The sequence below is a fragment of the Bos grunniens genome, chromosome X (assembly GCF_055505025.1).
Source record: "Bos grunniens cultivar Pamir isolate PY7600 chromosome X, Bosgru_T2T1.0, whole genome shotgun sequence".
Taxonomy (NCBI): Eukaryota; Metazoa; Chordata; class Mammalia; order Artiodactyla; family Bovidae; genus Bos; species Bos grunniens.
The window spans coordinates 37,241,053-37,263,784 of NC_141194.1; the positions used below are offsets into that span (position 1 = coordinate 37,241,053).

General features: G+C 39.8%; 1 protein-coding gene across 3 annotated transcripts in view; it reads right to left on the reverse strand.

Annotated features, from left to right (window-relative positions):
• SRPX (sushi repeat containing protein X-linked) overlaps positions 1–22,732 on the reverse strand; it is a 144,622-nt gene that overhangs the window by 77,300 nt on the left and 44,590 nt on the right. For 2 of the 3 annotated variants that reach the window (XM_086387678.1, XM_086387676.1), the window contains exon 2: positions 4,712–4,771. The exons of the other annotated variant lie outside the window; for it this stretch is intronic. In XM_086387678.1, the coding sequence (XP_086243804.1) occupies positions 4,712–4,771 (60 nt within the window). The remainder of the gene's footprint in view (positions 1–4,711; positions 4,772–22,732) is intronic. 3 annotated transcript variants of the gene reach the window in all.

The following is a 22,732-nucleotide window of genomic DNA, read 5'->3' on the forward strand; positions in this document are numbered from 1 at the left end:
CAGGACAAGACTAGCTCCTGGAAAGTTCCCACAGTGCCCACTACACATCAGTGGGGACCAGAGACGAGCTCCCTCAAGTCTGTCAGGTTCTCCATACCCTGAACAGGTATCCCCTCCCCGCTGCTGCCATGCTCCTCACTTTCCCCCTAGCACCTGAGCTGTCAGTGAGTGAGGTTCGTGCGCCATCATGTGGCCACGCAGGAAACTCCCTATTTGACTTGTGTTTCTGGCTGCTGCTCAACCATGAAAATCAACAGTCCTTCCTGTCCAGGTCTCGTGCATAGACTGTTTTCCTTTTTTTTTAACTTATGTGCTTTGACATCGCCTTTGGCTAATATTTTCATCATATTATGCTTTGCAGGCAGCTTCAAATGGGTGCTAAGGTAGAGACTCAAGCAGTATTTCCTGGACTTCCTTGGGAGAAGTGTTGTCCCAGGCTCAGTCTAGAGTTGATTAAGTTTGACCACGTGGATACAGACTTGCAGGAGCTTACACCAGGCCTCCAGCCCTTTCTGGAATGAAGTTTCCTTCCTCTGGGGTTTACACATCCAGTCTGTATGTGCTAACATTTTAAAATGACAAAAATCTGACCCTGAAGTACAAAACAACAGACTATCTCCAGTATTTTCTTCTAAGTATAAAATAATTTTTGAACCGATTTTAAATGTTTCAGTTCTTTCTTTGGTGATGGTCCCGGTAAGCCACGAAATTAAGAGATTTCAAGATCACAGATAAATGAAAAGCCTTTGGGGGTATGTTTGCTTAGTACTGCCAAGCTGTGGATATTTCTTCTATAATCAAAAGTCCTTACCATAAATTCTGAAAAAATCCATAGATGCCACTCCAAGACTTGGAACCTATTGGTTTCTATCACTACTAGAAGTGATGTATATTTCTCCCTCCCTATTTCTGCCTTTCTTTTCTAACTGTAATAAGAAAGACCACCCACAAGGAATCTCCAAAATGTACTTAGTGTTTTAAAGCTCAAAGAAGCACTTTGTATAGTCCACAAAGGACTTCCACAGTGTTAGATCTTAAAAGTCATCTGTGGCCTTACCTCTTTGTCTTTGTCCTCTTTTCCCCGCCCCCTTTCCCTAACTCTCCCACTACTTCACTTCCTCTAAGTTCCCCTTCTGGACTGCAACGCTTCTGTGCTTCTCTAGTTCCAGCCTCTTCTCCTGCCAACTGGTCCCCTTCACTACCCTTTTGTCACAATCTCACAGGCCAAACTGAAATCCTGGACTGAGAACTGGGCTCCAGAGAGAGCAAATGAAATCCCCAACTGGGCAGAAGGGTGATGAGGTGAGAAGGAATACGGGAGACCCAGAGGGAGGTGATGAAAACCGTGAGCTAGTAGCATATGGTACTCTTGCCTGGAAAACACCATGGATGGAGGAGCCTGGTAGGCTGCAGTCCATGGGGTCACAAAGAGTCTGACATGACTGAGCAATTTCACTTTCACTTTTCACTTTCATGCATTGGAGAAGGAAATGGCAACCCACTCCAGTGTTTTTGCCTGGAGAATCCCAGGGACGAGGGAGCCTGGTGGGCTGCCGTCTATGGGGTCACACAGAGTCGGACACGACTGAAGTGACTTAGCAGCAGCAGCAGCAGTAGCGTATGTTAGATACTGGGCAAAGTCAAGAGGACTGGGCTCATATTATCTAACTCTATCATCTCCTAGTAATTCAAAACACTTTTCAGGGACTCAGGTTCCTAACCTACACAAGTAAGGAATCAGATGAAATTATTTTAGAAGTCCCATCTATTGCATTGGACAAAACGTTCATTTGGGTTTTTCTCTAAGATGGTACAGAAAAACTTGAATGAACTTTTTGGGCAACCCAATACAATGTTTATTTTTATTCTGATCAAATTTTATACCAGTTTGAAAATGTCCAAAAAAAGTCCCATCTAGCTTTGCAGTTGTATGATTCAGATTCAAATTCAAAATATGCCTCTCTGCCCTCCTACCCATCTCACACCCACGCCTACCTCCTTACTCCTTCTGACTGATAACTTTGTGTAGTCTCTCATAATCCTTCCAGCTAAAGGCAAATCCTTTTTACATTATGGGTCCCAATCATAATTCCACAGATTTACAACCTGGAAGGGCATCCAATTCTCTACTCATTATTCACTCAAATGTTGAAAACACTCACATCCTCCAGCCTTTGGACTTTGATGTACAGGGTCTTAGAGTAAATTATTGTCAGGCAGCAGATCCACAATGCTTAGCACACATATTGCGGTTGTCTTTTCCACAACTGTGCCCAGGACAAATGTTTAAGGCTAGCAGGTACATTACAGAATGATGGGCATATACATGTATCACAAATTCACATATTTCAGTACAACCAGGCCATTAGCAGTTTTCTTTTTTTTTAATTAAGATATTCTGAGCCTTCACACAGCTAAAAAACAGTGCTGGCTACCTATCCAAAAGCTGTGCTGTTCTCAACATGTGGGGGAAAGAATCTTTTTTTGTTTTTTTTTTCAAAATGATTTTCTTTTGGATTACTTCCCAAGACAAATATTTGGAAGGTATTTTGACATTTTAACAGCCCTGCAGCGACAGTAATGAAAAAGTCACTGAGTGACTTGAATTTGAAGTGCATGCAAATACCATGAAGTATGTGTGTATTAAATGATTCACTTTGCTGTACAGTGGAAAACAAATCAACTTCATAAATTAACTATGCTCCAATAAAAATTAATTTTTAAAAATAATTTTTAAAATAAATGTTTAAAAAAGTGAATTAGCAAAATGTTTAAAATAGAGATTTACAGAAAGGACGCTCTTATGCTGCTTCAATTAAGACAGTTTATTTAGGAAGAGACCTAAAATTGATTCTTCTGGAAAGCTTTCTCATCTCCCTGGGCCATTGTGGAGTTCCTGGGGGTAAGCAGTATCATGTAGCAGACTGACGAACCACTAGTAAACTCTGGATGTTGAGCTAAAACATCTGGAGTTTAGACCCAAACATAATCTTTGCTAACTGTGTGAGTCTGGGCAAGTCACCTCCCCTCTCTAATCTGTGTTTTCTTCATCTGTAAATAAGCACAATATCATCTCTCTACATGTCTTCCCCCTCCCCTCCATTAGTGTGAAGACAGAATGGCATTCCAAGTAAAAGAATCAAAAGCAAGGCTTGCCACATTAAGTGTTGGTTACATTTCATATCTTCTTTCTTTTATACGTTATGATTTATATCATAAATTTAATTCCAAAAACACTGAGTACATACTCTGTGCCAGACACTGTGTAGGGGCCTGAGGATCTACAACTAACCCCCTGGTGAATAATGGTTTGCCTCTAAGTTTTAGAATTTAAAAATAACTGACAATGAAAACAATTCCCTAAGAAGTATATATTCTTAAACATTTGAGGTGAATTCTAGGGCAGGCACATATTTTGGCCATCTGGTCTACCTTCCATACGTCCAATGCTGTGAAGGGAGGATGAAGACTGGGAACAATGATCCAAGGGCACTACACAATGGCTCTTGTACATGTGAAGGGTCACATGGGCACGCATGTGTTTTAGGAAGATTTTTTAAAAAACTCTCAATCAATTAAGTGTTACGAATAGGAAAACCACCTTACTCCAAACAACTCATTAACAAGTCTGTGCTTTGATTGGTTAATTCCTGAGGCAATAATACAGGAGCTATGGATAGGAATGAGTATTTGTACTCACAGGTCATAAGCAAACATGGAATACAGTAGGAAACACACCTGGACATAGGTACCAGTCATTATATTAGAAAGGTTGTTCACTTGTGTAGAAAACAACTGAAGGACTTTCTCCAACCAAAGAATGGCCAGTACTACCCTGATCTTCCTATAAGTTAGATACATCATGACAGATCAGGGGAGTGCTCTTGCCAAAATATAGACAAATTTCCTGGACAAAAAGCCATGATGGAACTTTATTAAGCAAGTTTATTCAAATTATTTCTCAAATGTAAAAGGAACTGGATTCAGCAAGGAATAATCTAAATTTACCTTCACTTTTCTCAGGACTCAAGTTTCAGAGAAACAACTCACCAGTAGGAAATATTTATGGACATACTTACCTGAGCCTGCATAGAAGGTTCTTGATTAGGCTTTTTATACCTGCTGGAATGGGTAGATTGCTGAAAATGTGTAGAGATGGAATTCTTTATCATTAAAGTTTCATTGGTCAACACACTTAACTCATCATTTCAGGAGCCAAGCCACACTCAGAAAGAGCACAATGAAACGAGCTTATGAAAATCAAGTTTTCTCATTCTCCATTCATCTCAGTACATTAGCAGCACTGGGTCCAGATTTGACCTTGGAAGGTTTACTCAGGATAAGTCTGGCTGTAATGTATGAATTAGGTAGAACTCATGGCTTGATTTTCACTTTCATCAGCTAGAGCTTGGCTTTGCAGAAGTAAGGATAGTAAAGAAATTGATGAGAATAAAATGACCACTGGGGTGCTGAAGGGCAGCACTTCAGAGATTTTCATATGCTTTTAGTTTTCTTTCATTTGTTTTTTTCTGTATTTTCTTTCAAATGGGAGCATATGCATGTTACTTTTTAAACATTTTCTTTTCTGGACAGGCAATTACAAGTGAAAATGTGTTGTCTGGTCACTTTATTATAATCGGTTCTGCAGGGCAAGAGGGAAAGTTCTCCTGGCATCAGCAGGTCTTCATTAGCACATAAGCAAAGCATTCACCTTTATATTTAGCGTCTGAATACACGACTTCATCATCTTCTAGCGGTGAATCTCCAGATCCTACAATAAAAAAGAACAGAAACTGCAGCAAGAAAAGCCACACGATATGGACGAATATTTTGAAGCACTGCTTTGGCACAGTCCATGCAAGAGGGGCTATTAGAACGCAGAGCAAGAGTGAAAGCTTCTGTGGCCATTCACAAAGGGACAGGGGACCGCTCAGAGTGAACCCAGCTGGACTGAGATTGCCAGAGCCTGTCAAAATGAGCCTGCAATGGTTTGGGAATCACCATGTGTCCACTGGAATTCTGGACTCGGGATTGAGAGCAAGTCAACTTCACTCTGAAAAGACGCCAATGAATATGAATCTCATGCCAGCAGAGACACAGTAAAATGTGTGTGACTCAGGCACAGCCCAGAGTTTCTCCAGCAGTCAAAGAAAACCTGGTGGAACTGGGTGTTTATTAAAAGAACTGGGTGTTATTTTTATTTTCTTTATAAAAATAATCTGAAAATAAGTCCATCTTGTGAAACAAACTTGGGTGGAGGATAAGGAGGCAAATCAAATGTCTTGATGACAAAAGTTCAAAGCTGCCTTAGTATCTGTAGGAAATGAGGGCTGAAATTGATGACATGGATGTTTGTTCAAAATCTCTCACCCAGGCATGGCTAAAATCAAATTTCTTGATGAATCCTGCTACCCTTGAAAACCACAACCTCAGAGAGAAAGTCTGTGTTTAATTTAAAAATTTAAACTCACTTGGAAGTTGGAACTGAATCATTTTTCAAATGTTAACTGTTGAATTTCAGTGAATGGTGATTCTTAACCTTTAGAGCAGCACCAGGCCCCAAACTTCAAAGCAATAATCTTCAATTTAGAGATCTCTCCCTCTCGTCTTTCTCTTCTGATCACTGACTGTTGAATTAGCAACATCTTGATCACACATTTACCAGCAGGGACTGCAACCATCACAGGTAAGAACATTCTCTTTTATAAGTTTATTCAAAGCTCCAAAGAGGAAAAGAGAATCGAATAATGGTCCTGCTCTACTTGTATCCTGGATGAGAGATGGTGAGTGGAAATTAAAAGTGATGAAGGCCAGACCATGTCCATTTGGAAAGGACTTTCCCAATGAGAGAAGCCCAGTTCTGCTTCAGGTTTCTTTACCTGGTCTCTGACCACCCAGACAGGTATAAAATTACATCAACTGGTCCTTATTCTGTATCAAAAAGTGAACACAAAACTCTTCAGGAAAGCAATCTAGCAATGAATTAGAAGCCTATATTCAAATCCCTTGATTCAGTGATTCCCCTTCTGGGAATCTATCCCAAAGAAATAATATTAAATATAGAAAAAGAATTTGCATTTGTTGTACACCTGAAACTAACACAACACTGTAAATCAACTACACTCCAATTTTAAAAAATTAAAAGAATTTACAAAGATTTCTTTGCAACATCATTTAAAATAGAAAAAGACTATAAACTGACCAAACAGTCAATATTAAAGTTAAAAAAACCAAAGTACATTTACTGGATATAATATAATGTAGTCATTATAATGTTTATAATGGGTTAAATAAAGTAGAAAAGGCTTAGGTTATAATATTAAGTGAAAAATGTGCTGTAACAAAATTATATAAATGGTATGATTTATAATAATGTAAAACAAATTCAAAACAAACAATGCATGGAAAAGAGTCTTTGATGACTGGATGCTCTTCTTTCTTCTCTTCTAAATGTTCCATTACAAACATATGTTACTTTCATAATGGAAAATAAATTTTATTTATTATTCACTTAATGCAAAGAAGTGTAGTTTCCAAAATATGTTTTGAACGGATCAGAAGCTTTTAAGAACTTACTGTCCCTCCCCTCCTACTCTGCTCCCTTCCCCCAGAATCAGAGTTGAACTGGAAGTCTTCCAGAACTGGTGAATTCTCCAACTCCATATGGCACATTTCTCAGCGTTGCCAGAGATGTCTCATATTAAGAGCAGTTCCCTCTTTCCAAGTCACCCTGGCCTCCATATAATCTATCTAGGCAGTAAGAGGATCTGCACTGATTCTTGGCTCTAAGCAGAAAAGACAACTGCCACAGGTTGGGCTCTTTGGGAGGTATAATACCTTACAAGATGGAGTTTAGTACATGCAGTGTTTATTAGGGATCCACACCTCTGAAAGGGATAAGAAGGAAGTATGTTTGGAGAGAGGGAGAAGTCAAGCTTTAAAGGCAGCCCAGTGACAGCTTCTGTGCATGCATGCGTGCTAAGTCGCTTCAGCTGTGTCCAACTCTTTGTGACCCCATGGACTGTAGCCCTTCAGGTTCCTCTGTCCATGGGATTCTTCAGGCAAGAATACTGGAGTGGGTTGCCATGCCCTCCTCTAGGGAATCTCCCCAACCCAGGGATCGTACCCACGTCTCCTGTGGCTCCCGCATTGCAGGCGGTTTCTTTACCACTGAGCCACTGGGGAAGCCTGACAGCTTCTGATGTTGGACTAAAATGGCTGTACCCTTTTATCCCTATTTCCATCAGCCATTGGATATGGCCCACCTCGAGGACATGAACTTGGGTGAAGCACTCCCAACGGCTGAGGCAAACTCTTAAGGGACAGAAAGCTGACAGGTGTCTGAGAACAGCATTACCCCCAGCTGAGACAATCAGTCCTTTTGAAGGCACATCAGATCAATGCATGTCTGTGACCATCACAAGAACACTCACAGAGAATCAACTGGAGATGTGTTAACTCAAAGAAGGGACCCTCCATAGAGATGGGACCAGACTGAGACCTACTGGAGAGATAGGGCACCTAGGGTGCACAGCTCCACTTTGCCAGGACAGCAGTACTCTAAGACAGAGTCATCACATGTTGTTTAATATAGTGAAAAATTAAACACCTAACAATAGGGCATGAGCAAATTATCTTATATCAACAAACTATTTTATAGCCACTAATCAAGTCTGGAAAATGTGTGAAATATAACTCAGCAGGAAAGCAGATACTGCAAACTATATACAGGATGAAGTATGAAACTGAATACACACACACACACATATATATGTCTTTCCAGGTGGCGCTAGTGGTAAAGAACCTGCCTGCCAGTGCAGGAGATGTAAGATGTGCAGGTTTGATCTGTGGTCAGGAAAATCCCCTGGAGGAGGGCAGAGCAACCCAGTCCAGCATTCTTGCCTGGAGAATCCCTATGGACAGAGGAGCCTGGCGGACTACAGTCCTTAGGGTTGCACAGACTCAGACACAACTGAGGTGACTTAGCATACACATATGTATATATTATATATATATATAATGACATTATATATTCTATATATATCATATAGAATATGTCACGTATTCTATATGTCACATACATATGTTAAATTTGTTATATGGCACATACATATGTCAAATTTGTAATATGATAAAGTGGGATTACTAATCAGTGGGGGGAAAGGTCAATAAATATGCTGAGATTAATTGGCTATAAATCATATACAAAGAAAAATAAAAACTAAGAATCCTATCTTACGCCAAACCAAAAAATAATTTCCAGACAGTTTATAGACCTAAATTGGAAAGCCAAAATTTTGAGGAAAATGAGAAATATCTGCATAAACATGAGGTAGGGAAAGCTATCAAACAAAACTCACAGACCATAACCCATAAAGAAAAATATGGCTACATTTCACTACACAAAAATATAAAACTCCTATGCAATAAAAGACACATAAAGTTTAAAGACAAGACCCAGTCTGGGAAAAAATATTCAGAATGTATATAATGCAGAATTATTATTCAGGATATATAAAGAAGATAGTCCAATGGGAAAAAATGACAAAAATGATTAGAAGTTTTGTAGAAAAAAAAATGAACTGAATTTGAAGCAAATACCATTAGAATGTTAATATAAAAAATCTTCAAGCTCACTGGTATTCAGGATAATATATATCAAGATACCAATTTATACTCAGGAGATTGGCAACAATTTAACTGTCAAGGCTGTCATGAAACAGACACTCTCAAGTTCCATTGGTAGAAATACAATTGTACAAGTAGGCTGGAAAAACTTTGCACTTCATTTGAAACTAGCCTTCAAATCAGCCCTTCCATTTCTAGACATACGCCTCAGGAATTTTGGCATAAGGCAGGAGTAGCCATGTGCTAGAAGGTTCCCTGCAGCATTGCCATTAGTAAAAACAGATGTATACAACCATTCCTAGAAATAGATGGAGGTGTATTATTCATACGATAAGAAGCTGTAAAAGTTCAAATGAGTGAACTTGATCTACACAAAACAAGATGAAATCTCAAAACAATGTATGGTTTAAAAAAAAAGCAAGTTGTATGATAAATACAGCATGAGATTAAGTATACAAAATTTTTAAATGCAGAATATAACACAATATGTTTTCTAGAGATATGCGCTAAAATGGATTAGAAAGATATACATCAACTTTATATTAATGGCTTCCTCAGGGCAGGGAGGAAGGAGAAGAAAGCCAAATGCATACACGAGGAGCCACTGATGTCTCAGTTCTTATAAAATATCTGAAGTAAATGTGGGAAAATATTAACATCAGTTGAATATAGATTGTGAATACTTTGCTTATATTTGAAATATTTTGCCATGTTTTAAAAGGAAGAGAGGGAGAGAGAAAAGGAGGGAGAAAAGAAAGAAATGGGAAAGGGGGCTGAAAGAATACACCATAAACCTCATGTTGGAGCAGCAGAATTAGAGTGAAAATTTCCATTCTTTTTTTTTCCTATCATGTTTTCTTCATTGAGCATATCATTATGTAAAATTTGTAAATATATATATGCATGTATATATATGATAACTCCATATATAAGTTTTCTCCATTTGCCTTCACCTGCACACATAACTCCCACAGCGAGCCTTGACCCTGCCTCCAGGGGTGTCAGGGATAAACCACATGCATTGTTAAACCACACATTCAACTTAAGATGACAAGCTCAACTCTGGTGTCATTTGAAAAGTGGTAGATGTTTGCCTAGAGAAAGGAGCCCTCTAGGTTACACCATGAGACAAGTCTTTATAATGAGCTAAAAGGAGATATAAGGATGGTTTGCATCATCACCCACAAGAAAGCAGTCTCCCGGGCACAGTAAAGCAGCTCTTCTGTTCATTGGTTTCTTTGGATAGGTACTCAAACCTGAAACCAGGCATTCTCACTACTGATTTTACTTAGAGACCGCAAGGCAGACAGTTCAGAAGATGTCAATTCAGAATCCTGGCAGAGATTACTTTGATTAGTAACTCACTTATAATGGTACATCCACCTCCATTTAGACTGTGCATACATGCTCAGTCCTGTCCAACTCTTTGTGACCCCATGGACTGTAGCTCGCCAGGCATCTCTGTCCATGGGATTTCCCAGGCAAGAATACTATAGTGGGTTGCCATGTCCTCCTCCAGGGGATCTTCCCGACCCAGGGATAAAACTTGCTTCTCCTGTGTCCCCTGCACTGGCAGGCAAATTCTTTACTACAGTGCCACCTGGGAAGCCCCATTTAGATTACAACCCACTAATTAATCTCTTTCTACCTTGAGCCATGATGACTGTAAGTCAGAAATTCCTCTTTGCCAATAAATGTTGCAGAGATAGGCAAGAAAGCTGGCATTGGCAGATGACAACCACAAAGAAGTCTGCTTAAGGAGAACAAGGTTTATGGGAAAGACTTTCTCCCTGATAAAGGAGAGAAGCCACAGAGAGAAGATAATTTTGCCCTCATTTCTCTTTTCCTTCTTTGGGAGAGACTGTGTAAGGATAAATACCTAAAGCTATAGCAGCCACTTTGTAACCATGAGATAAGATGTCTCAGGACTTAAGATTTTCAGCTGAAGATGGTACAGTGGAAGGATAAAAAGAATATGGGGTCTGTGATGACTATATTGGCCTACTAAATCAACCCTAGACATCTTACCTCCATACTTCACGTCTGTTGTTGTTTAGTCGCTCAGTTGAATCCGACTCTTTGCAATCCCATGGACTGTAGCATGCCAGGCTCCTCTGTGCATGAGATTTTCTAAACAAGAATACTGGAGTAGGTTGCCATTCCCTACTTTTTGCTAGGTCAATACTAAATGCCCTTTCAATTTAAACTGCTATGAATAGCATTGTTTGTTACTTGCAAGCTGAATGCATTCAAACTGATTCACAAATGAACAGGGAATTTACTGCCTATTATTGATAAGAGATCAGAGAAAACAAAATAAATGGATATTCCCCCAAATTCCCAGTTTATATTCAGCCTAAACTCATATATCAACTTCTATAAAAAATGATGACCAGTCTACAAAATGGTTGTCATAAAGGATATAGTAAGATCAAAGTGAAAGTGAAAGTCACTTAGTTGTATCCAACTCTTTGTGACCCCATGGACTATATATAGTCCATGGAATTCTCCAGGCCAGAATATTGGAGTGGGTAGCCTTTCCCTTCTCCAGAGGATCTTCCCAACCCAGGGATCGAACCCAGGTCTCCCACATTGCAGGTGGATTCTTTACCAGCTGAGCCACAAGGGAAGCCCAAGAATACTGGAGTGGGTAGCCTATCCCTTCTCCAGTGGATCTTCCTGACCCAGGAATCGAACCAGGGTCTCCTGCATTGCAGGCAGATTCTTTACCAACTGAGCTATCAGGGAAGCCCCCTGACTAATTATGTTCAGAAGATGGTACTCACTAAAGCTTACTAAAATAGCAAAGGAGATTCACACATATTAGAAAAAGATTTTCCACAGGGTTAAAATAGAAAGGAATAGAGAGAGAGAGAGAGAGAGGTTGGCAGGGAGAGAGGGAGGTTTCCTAGCAAACTGTTCTTTATTTACAAAAGGCTGTTCCCTTTAGAATTCTGGTTAATTGAGGTTTTATTATGGCAACTATTAATAAGTCCTCATATGGTTCACATGACCACTCTTTGGAAAAAATGCTTCAGTGCTTCTTCCACACAAATACAAATTCTACACTGGCTCAGAAATCAGAAACTCGGTGCTCGGTGCCATGTCCAATTCTGTCCCTTAGCCATACCTGGAGCCAATTCCATTTATAATTCTGCTGTCCTTGCAGAAACTTCATCTAAATTAACAGATTTGCAAAGAACTAGTCACTCCTTTTTTATGAAGTTCAAAGAAGGGTCTTCCTGGCCTGTTAGGTAGTTAATATCATTGAGTCAACAAACTCATTTTTAAGAAATATCTATCATACGTATTAGAATTACACCAGGAATTTAGATTTAAAAGGCTACTAGAGTGCTCATCGCCCCAAAATTCTTTTTCATTGTGACAGTGGGGAATACAGGGAGCATTCAAGGCCAGTGGAAGAAGTGGCCAATCTGCTAAACCATATTCCTTTATTGACTGTGATACATGATGCAAGTTGACAGATTTGCTGGTTCTGTGTTAAAGTTTTAGTTCAAAGGGTTGGGTTTATTTTTTTAACTTCTTTTGAAGACAGCTGTCCATTCTTAATGTTTTGTCAGAACTTTTTGTTTTCTCATCATCTTTATTCTAAATATAATTTTATTATCAGAAGTCATCATATTTAATAGTAAATATAAATTTCATCATCAAGTGTAGGCTGAAAGTCAATGGGAAAATCAAATTCAGTTTGCAGTAGAGATTCTTATCTGAGGCCCTGGCCTCCTAGAGGATCAGTGGAAGGGCTTTGCGGGAGTCCGTGAACCTCTTGTAATTGGACATACTGTCTGGTACATGAATATACTTTCTGGGGAGAAGTTGCTAACTTTTAGTACATTTAATAAGGTTCTGCAATCCAAAAACTTATGAAGAACCAGGGTTTCCCATTATTCTTTATTATGAAGCACATTAGAGTATTTACTAAGGAAATAAGTAGTATCTCCTTCATATCTAAATCTTTTTAATATGCCAGAGGACAGAGAAATATATGTAAAACAAGGATAAATGCTTAGCTTTATTAGACCTTATTTTTTTCCCCCTAGATTATTGCTGCCCAATGGAACTTTCTACAATGATATACATGTTCTACATCTATGCTGTACAATAGGGTAACCACTAGCCACATGTGATCATTAAGCACTTGAACTATGGCTAGTACAACTGGGGAATAATTTTTTAAATTTCATTTAGTTTTAATTAATTTAAATTTACATAGCCATGTGACTAGTGGCTGCCATACTAGACATCATAGGTCTAGATTTAAAAATATCTACTCTGTTGATATAAATCATGTCTCTAAATGGCTCAGTCATGAGACCCATGTCTAATTTGCCTTGTATACCTAGCAATATGATTCAGAATTGGTAGTCGACAAATGTTGGAAGAGAGAAAAAGCTGCTTCATGTTTCTTACAACACATAAATCATGTGCCATTATGCTCATATGTCTGGAATGGTTTTATCCCACTCAGTACAGCTTCAGGATATCAGTTTAAATGATGATGATACTGGAGATTTGGAAGTTTAGAAAAAGATATTTTGCACTATTGGAAGCCATAGGGTATTCATTTATGGGAACCAGATGATCTAGTTCTAGCAAATGATTTGCCAAAGGGGCCACACCGCAACTGTAGTAAAGACAAAAGGACACATGAATGGCTTCAGAACAAAGATCAAATCCAGGGTACTGCCAGGAAAACAGTGTACAGATAAAGCCAAGGATATGACCATCAAACCCTTTGTTAGGTCAAGGTGGTGCTTCAGAGTACTTTCAGTCATACAACAGGCCCTTTAGTAAAGATGTATCTCACAGATCCTCTCAATTAAACAAGAGTTTATGTCTATGAGACTTGTGGATGTGGCTTTTGCTAATGGAGTGAACTCCAAGAAGATTCAAAGGAGACTCACAAAGTGGTTTTTTAAAAATTAATTTATTTAATTGGAGGCTAATTACTTTACAATATTGTAGTGTTTTTGCTATACTTTGACATGAATCAGCCATGGATATAGATGGATCCCCCATCCTGAAACCCCCTCCCACCTCCCTTCCCATCCCATCCCTAAGGGTCATCCCAGTACACTGGCCCTGAGCACCCTGTCTCATGCATCAAACCTGGACTGGTGATCTATTTCACATATGGTTATATACATGCTTCAATGCTATTCTCTCAAATCATCCCACCCTCGCCTTCTCCCACAGAGTCCCAAAGTCTGTTCTTTATACCTGTGTCTGTTTTGGTGTCTCGCATATAGGATCATCATTACCATCTTTATAAATTCCATATATATGTGTCAATATACTGTACTGGTGTTTTTCTTTCTGACTTACTTCACTCTGTATAATAGGCTCCAGTTTCATCCATCTCATTAGAATTGATTCAAATGCATTTTTTTAATAGCTGAGTAGTATTCCATTCTGTATATATACCACAGCTTTATCCATTCATCTGCCAATGGACATCTAGATTGCTTCCATGTCCTAGTTATTGTAAACTGTGCTGTGATGAACATTGGGGTACATGTGTCTCTTTCCCTTCTGGTTTCCTCAGTGTGTATGCCCATCAGTGGGATTGCTGGCCGGTATGGCAGTTCAATTTCCAGTTTTTTAAGGAATCTCCACACTGTTCTCCATAGTGGCTGTACTAGTTTGCAATGCCACCAACAGTGTAAGAGGGTTCCCTTTTCTCTGCACCCTCTTCAGCATTTATTATTTGTAGACTTTTTAATAGCAGCCATTCTGATCAGCATGAGATTATACTTCGTTGTGGTTCTGATTTGCATTTGTCTGATAATGAGTCATGCTGAGCATCTTTTCATGTGTTTGTTAGCCATCTGTATGTCTTCTTTGGAGAAATGTCTGTTTAGGTCTTTGGCCCATTTTTTGATTGGGTCATTTATTTTTCTGTTGTTGAGCTGCAGGAGCTGCTTGTATATTTTTGAGATTAATTCTTTGTCAGTTGCTTCGTTTGCTATTATTTTCTCCAATTCTGAAGGCTGTCTTTTCACCTTTCTTATAGTTTCCTTCGTTGTGCAAAAGCTTTTAAGTTTAACTAGGTCCCATTTGTTTATTTTTGCTTTCACTTCCATTACTCTGGGAGGTGGGTCATAGAGGATCCTGCTGTGATATATGTCAGAGAGTATTTTGCCTATGTTTTCCTCTAGGAGTTTTATAGTTTCTGGTCTTACATTTAGATCTTTAATCCATTTTGAGTTTATTTTTGTGTATAGTGTTAGAAAGTGTTCTAGTTTCATTCTTTTACAAGTGGTTGACCAGTTTTCCCAGCACCACTTGAGAAAGAGATTGTCTTTTCTCCATTGTATATTCTTGCCTCCTTTGTCAAAGATAAGGTGTCCATAGATGCGTGGATTTATCTCTGGGCTTTCTATTTTGTTCCATTGATCTATATTTCTGTCTTTGTGCCTGTACCATACTGTCTTGATGACTGTAGCTATGTAGTATAGTCTGAAGTCAGGCAGGTTGATTCCTCCTGTTCCATTCTTCTTTCTCAAGATTGCTTGGCTATTTGAAGTTTTTTGTATTTCCATACAAGTTGTGAAATTATTTGTTCTAGTTCTGTGAAAAAGACCATTGGTAGCTTGATAGGGATTGCATTGAATCTGTAGATTGCTTTGGGTAGTATACTCATTTTCATGATATTTATTCTTCCGATCCATGAACATGGTATATTTCTCCATCTATTTGTGTCATCTTTGATTTCTTTCATCAGTGTTTTATAGTTTTCTATATATAGGTCTTTGTTTCTTTAGGTAGATTTATTCCTAGGTATTTTATTCTTTTTGTTGCAATGGACTCACAAAGCTTTAATGAGTTATATATTCAGAAATATTACCAACATGACTGAGAGGGATAGAGACATTACACAATTGAGGAGAGACCTTTCAACTCATAGAATTCTACTTTCAGGAAACAGACACAGAGCTGCTTAGCTATAAATAGGTGTTACCTTGCATGACAAAGGAAAGACTGCTCAGAGGGTGTAATCAAGAGCCCAAAGAGTAGAGCAGCGAATCATAAAGAATTCTTTCTAGAATGTGAGGCCTGAACAAAGAACTATCAAAACTTAGCCAGCTAGATTTCAAAATTTCTATAAAACAGTGACTCCCTTATGCCTCCTATTTGACCCCATTTTTAGCAGGAATCTCTAGAGCAGTTATAGTATGCCTATTCAATCACTGTAGATATGTGGGGAGCTGATAACTTACCCCTTTGTTTTGCAGGTCCACAAATAGAGAAGAACTGTATTCAAGCAGTTACAGTTAATAAGTACATCTAGGATTTCCCTGGTGGTACAGTGGATAAGGATCTGCCTGCCAATGCAGGAGACACAAGTTCAATCCCTGGTCCAAGAAGATTCTATATGTCACAGAGCAACTAAAGCCCATGTGACAAACTACTGAGCCCTTGTGCCTAGAGCCCATGCTCCACAACAAGAGAAGCCACCACAATAAGAAGCCAATGCACCACAATGAAGAGGAGCCCCTGCCTGCCACAACTAGAGAAAGCCTGCACACAGTAACAAAGACTCAGCGCAGCCAAAAACAAATAATGAATTTTTAAAAAATCACCTCCTTTAGAACCAACAGAAAATGAAAGTAAATCTAAGGGGTTTTATCCTCCCTGGACCAGAGTTAGATGATGAAATTCTGGATTTTGAGCTGATGCTGCGATGGAATAAGACTTTTAGGGACCTTGGGAGGGGGTGAGTATATTTTACATGTGGCAAGGACATGGATCATTGGGTGCCAGAGGGTAGACTGTGACATGCAACCTCCAAGTGATCCCTTATCTCCTGGAACTCACTCCTTTGTATAACTCCCTCCTTTAAAATGTGGAATGGAATTATTGACTTTGCTTCTAATGAAAAGAATATGGCAGAAGGGATGTCATATCTCTTCTGAGGTGGACTTATAAAAAGACTGTGGTTTCCATTTGGACATGCTCTCAGTTATTTCTTGGGTCATTCATCCCAGGGTATGCTGGCTGCCGAGTCATGATGGAGTCCTATGAGGAAGCCCATGCGGTGAGGAACCAAAGCCTGCCAATAGTCATGTGAATAAGGTTGGAAGATCTACACACACACACACACACACACACACACACACACACACACCCCGAGCCTTCAGATGAAACACACACACATCGAGCCTTCAGATGAAACCTCAGGCCAAAGCAACAACTTGATTGGAACCTCTTGAGAAAACTTGAGCCAGCTAAGCCATGACCAAATTGCAATCTATACAAATTCTGATATAAGCAGTATTTGGTTTAAAAACAAAAAAAAGGTGGGGTGGGGGGGTGGTGGAAGTACAAACCTGCAGGATTTATGCTCCTGAGCACCTTGTGGTGCTAGATTTTACCTGAGACTGTATCCTGATTGGGTCTTTTTCCCTTCCCCTCCTCACTGACAGCTTTTCTCTGAGAGCAGTCCCCCTGCAAGTCACAGGCTCTGCTTCTAGGGAACCAAGGTAAGATAGCAGCTGAATCTCCCTAAAACTCAAATACTGCAATTGGCCTCAAACAAACAATTATTCTTGGTTTGTTTTACAAACTCCTCATTTGATGGTTCATAATCACATTTTCTATTTGATTTAGTACATATTATTTTAGGCTTTTACTACCTTAAGTTGCTGGGCTTCCCTGGCAGCTCAGATGGTAAAGAATCCACCTGCAATGCAGGAGACTTGGGTTCGATTCCTTGGTCGGGAAGATCCCCTGGAGAAAAGAATGGCAACCCACTCCAGTATTCTTGCCTGGAGAATTCCATGGACAAAAGGAGCCCGGCAGGCTACAGTCCATGGGGTCACAAAGATTTGGACACAACTGAGTAACAAACACACACACAAACACACACACACACACACACACACACACACACCCCTTGAGCTGCTATGCATGTAAATGAGCTTCTGGTAAAAAAAAAAAAAAAAAAAAAAGACAAACATATCTGGGCTGGTATGTTTTTCAATAATTTTTTTAAAGCATTAAGCATAGTTAGGAATCCTAATGCCACCAAAGTTTTGTTTTTAAATTCCTATGTCTAAACCATCTTGAATGATTTATGATTTAGAAACAATATACGTATATATACATTCAATTTAATAATACCAGGAAAAGTCACATACTCAATCCTCTCTAGTAAAATAAACTGCTGTCAAGTTTAGTTTATGAATTCGTATGATCAGATGATAAAATCTGCTTTAGGAAAAAGTGACTCTCAGTTTCAAGATATTACCATAGTTTAGCCCTCGAGGCAGGAAAACCCCTGTGGTTCTCTATGCATCTCCATGTCCTAAAGATCTTTACAAAATGGGGGTCTACAGAAAGTTCTTTTTACTTCTGTGAAGTATTACTCCTGAGTCACTCGCATTCTGTGGCTCTTATTGACACATACAAGTGCTCAAACATTTTAGGAGACCTGAAGAAGAGTGGACAGAGGGTAGACTGGTAACTCTTCTCTCCTACATGGGTAATTTCCAAGAGCTTCTTACCCAGAAAGTCCTAATATATCGGGGACCATTGATTGAAGAAGCCCAGGTGTGAGTTTCATGCCTGACTGGTAGGAAGACTTGCTCTGTTATGTCCTGGCAAAGTCTCAAGACAGGGGAGAGATGTCCAGGAGTTGTGTATAAACGTGTATTTTTGAAGGAAGGGAGCAGAGGAGAAAATTTAGCTTTTCAAGATCATTCAACTCCAAGACATAGGAGCAAGTACACAGAGGGGCCAGACACTGTAAATGAGAAACTCTTTCTTGGAAGTTTACACTTCTAAATCAGGAGCAGACCAAGAGACAAAAGCCCAAGGGTGGGACTTCCCTGGTGGTCCAGTGGCTAAAACTCCACTCTCACAGTGCAGGGGGCGTAGGTTTGATCCCTGGTCAGGGAACTAGATCCCACACGCCACAACTAAAGATTCCACATGCACAACAAAGACCCAGCACAGTCAAATAAAAAATATTTTGAAGCCCAATGGTAAGAAAAGGGGGTGGGGGAAGTACACAGAGAAGATGCTTGTTCTGAGCGGAACAAGGAGAGCCAGAAAGATCAATCTAAATAAACTTTTTGCTAATCATGGGGAATAAGTTGGGTGCAATGTTTATTACTAGTATTTGTCCTGGAGGAAAATGTTTACCAAAATATTCAGATGGGACAAGTCCATGGTCCATCTCAGACATTCACTTCACCACATCCCCTTTTCCCCTCTCCATCACTATCCCAAACCCCTCACATGTAGCAACAATCAACTAGAGTAGCATGTTTCAAACTTTTGACTCAATTTAATGGGTCATAATCAGTGTTCACGTGAACCGTGAACTTCCAGATGTTCAAGCTGGTTTTAGAAAAGGCAGAGGAACCAGAGATCAAATTGCCAACATCTGCTGGATCATCAAAAAAGCAAGAGTTCCAGAAAAACATCTATTTCTGCTTTATTGACTATGCCAAAGCCTTTGACTGTGTGGATCACAATAAACTGTGGAAAATCCTGAAAGAGATGGGAATACCAGACCACCTGACCTGCCTCTTGAGAAACCTATATGCAGGTCAGGAAGCAACAGTTAGAACTGGACATGGAACAACAGACTGGTTCCAAATAGGAAAAGGAGTACATCAAGGCTGTATATTGTCACCCTGCTTATTTAACTTATATGCAGAGAACATCATGAGAAACGCTGGGCTGGAAGAAGCACAAGCTGGAATCAAGATTGCCAGGAGAAATATCAATAACCTCAGATATGCAGATGACACCACCCTTATGGCAGAAAGTGAAGAGGAACTAAAAAGCCTTTTGATGAAAGTGAAAGTGGAGAGCGAAAAAGTTGGCTTAAAGCTCAACATTCAGAAAACGAAGATCATGGCATCCGGTCCCATCACTTCATGGGAAATAGATGGGGAAACAGCAGAAACAGTCTCAGACTTTATTTTGGGGGGCTCCAAAATCACTGCAGATGGTGACTGCAGCCATGAAATTAAAAGACCCTTACTCCTTGGAAGAAAAGTTATGACCAACCTAGATAGCATATTCAAAAGCAGAGACATTACTTTGCCAACAAAGGTCCATCTAGTCAAGGCTATGGTTTTTCCTGTGGTCATGTATGGATGTGAGAATTGGACTGTGAAGAAAGCGGAGTGCTGAAGAATTGATGCTTTTGAACTGTGGTGCTGGAGAAGACTCTTGAGAGTCCCTTGGACTGCAAGGAGATCCAACCAGTCCATCCTAAAGGAGATCAGTCCTGGGTGTTCATTGGAAGGAGTGATGCTAAAGCTGAAACTCCAGTACTTTGGCCACCTCATGCAAAGAGTTGACTCATTGGAAAAGACTCTGATGCTGGGAGGGATTGGGGGCAGGAGGAGAAGGGGACGACAGAGGATGAGATGGTTGGATGGCATCACTGACTCGATGGACGTGAGTCTGAGTGAACTCCGGGAGTTGGTGATGGACAGGGAGGCCTGGCATGCTGCAATTCATGGGGTCGCAAAGAGTCGGACACGACTAAATGACTGAACTTAACTGAATTAGTGTTTTTACAGTGAAATAGACTAGAATTGAAAATGTCAGGGTTCATTGCACATATTAAGACTAAATACTACTTTTCAATTATCTAGATGTGCTGTACGAGGGTGTCCCCAGTTTGCATGAGACAGTTAGATTTTATGTCTGTTGCCCTGGCATGATTATCATTAGCACTCCCTCACTTTCAAGTGTTCTGATTGGACAATAAATACTATATTCTCCCAAATAGTAGGTCACAGTATGTATTTCTTCCTATGGGTCTTAGTCAAAATAATTGGAAAAACAGATTCAGAATTTTTAGGAAAACCCATAGGTAATGATAGCCTTGTCGAGTTAATTCTTTCTTCCTTCCCGCCAGATGAAGATATCTGACCATACAAGAAAAGTTACTGGGGACAGTGATGGAAGCCTTTGTTTTGCCATGATTTGCTCAGGACATGGATGTTCTAGCCCATAAAAAGCCAAGCGGGGACCGAATTTCCTCATTTGCCCATGGCTGTCCTCTCTGGTAAGATGTAATTGAAAGAGCCCTGCAATTAAGTTCTAGCTCCTCTACTCACTGTATGGTCTTAACTGGGGAAGCCAGTGTATCCTTTGCTCAGCCTCAGTTTTCTTCTTCTTCTTCTTTTTTTTTAAATTTTATTTTATTTTTAAACTTTACAATATTGTGTTAGTTTTGCCAAATATCGAAATGAATCCGCCACAGGTATACATGTGTTCCCCATCCTGAACCCTCCTCCCTCCTCCCTCCCCATACCATCCCTCTGGGTCATCCCAGTGCACCAGCCCCAAGCATCCAGTATCGTGCATCGAACCTGGACTGGCGACTCATTTCATACATGATATTATACATGCTTCAATGCCATTCTCCCAAATCTCCCCACCCTCTCCCTCTCCCACAGAGTCCATAAGACTGTTCTATACATCAGTGTCTCTTTTGCTGTCTCGTACACAGGGTTATTGTTACCATCTTTCTAAATTCCATATATATGCGTTAGTATACTGTATTGGTGTTTTTCTTTCTGGCTTACTTCACTCTGTATAATAGGCTCCAGTTTCATCCACCTCATTAGAACTGATTCAAATGTATTCTTTTTAATGGCTGAGTAATACTCCATTGTGTATATGTACCACAGCTTTCTTATCCATTCATCTGCTGATGGGCATGTAGGTTGCTTCCATGTCCTGGCTATTATAAACAGTGCTGCGATGAACATTGGGGTACACGTGTCTCTTTCCCTTCTGGTTTCCTCAGTGTAAAACAGAGTGACAGGAGTGGGGAGAAGAGTGCAGTACACATTTTTAAATTATGCTTCGTCCAAACATTCCTGTAGTCAATCTCTAGTTGGAATCACAGTAGTCAAGCAATTTTGCTTGAGTTGAGTAAGGCTGACATGGGTGTAGGGCCTTCTATCTTGGATGGCAGTCATGGGTGTAGGCCGAAATGGGCAGGTTGTCCAGTTGAGGCAATTGACATGACCTCCTCCTCCTCCAACTGATAATAAACAAGGAGCATGGCACATGACTCTTAACTTCACCAGATTCTTTCAATTCCATTGCCTCCCATGAGGGAGATATCATTCAGGGACTAGAATATATAGGTCAGGAGGGCAGCAACCCTTCAGTACCTTGTTCATGAACCTCTCAGCTCAGAATGAAGTGAATGTCAATTGCAAGGCACACAGGATTGAATGAAGTCCTATGACCATAAATCTTGTGCCATTTCACAACTTCTTGTTTCTATCTTCATGCCCACGACCCATCTGAAAAGCCCTCCGTCTCCTCTCAGCCCCTTTCCTAATTTAAAAGCTATTTTGAAGCCTAGCCCCTCTAGTTGGTCTTTTCTAATTTTCACGTTAAAGTCTATTCACACTGATATGCCCTGTTCTCATTTTTGAATGAGCACTGATCTTATATTTTGATTTTTCAGAAGTTATTTCAATTGGGTGTAAGTTCTATCTTCCCAAGCAGACATGAAACTTCTCAAGGAAGTTATGTTGGTAATATTTCCAAATATAAAACTTATCAAGAAATTTGTGGGTCTCCTGTGAATCTTCTTGGAATTCACTCCATTAGACAAAAGCTACATCCACAAATCTCATAGACATAAACTCTTCTCTGTTGTTTCATTGAGAGGATCTGGAAGACATATCCTTACTTTCTTACAGCCTCAGTGAACAAAGTGCCACTCCATCTAGAGTACCTTAAAAGGCTTTTTTCCCTTGAGACATTTGTCTACACACCCCTGATCTGCTGGAGCTGTTCCACCAGCATCAAAGTGAAACACCATCTCCCTGAGTGAAGGCTATACTTACAGAAACAGATACGGTATTTAAGATTCAGAAAAGCTGCCCAAATAAAGCTGCAACTGGCATATCATTCTTGGCAGTAAACTGGTGGTATAATTTACAAAATTCCGGCGCATTGTAGCAAAACTGAAAAGAACAAGATTCAGTTAAGAGAGATACTAAGAAAAGAAAACTGCAGCAGTGTGTACTGAGGATAGTAGGCAGCAAGCCTTTTAACTGCATGGCTATAGAATGATAAAATGTAGATT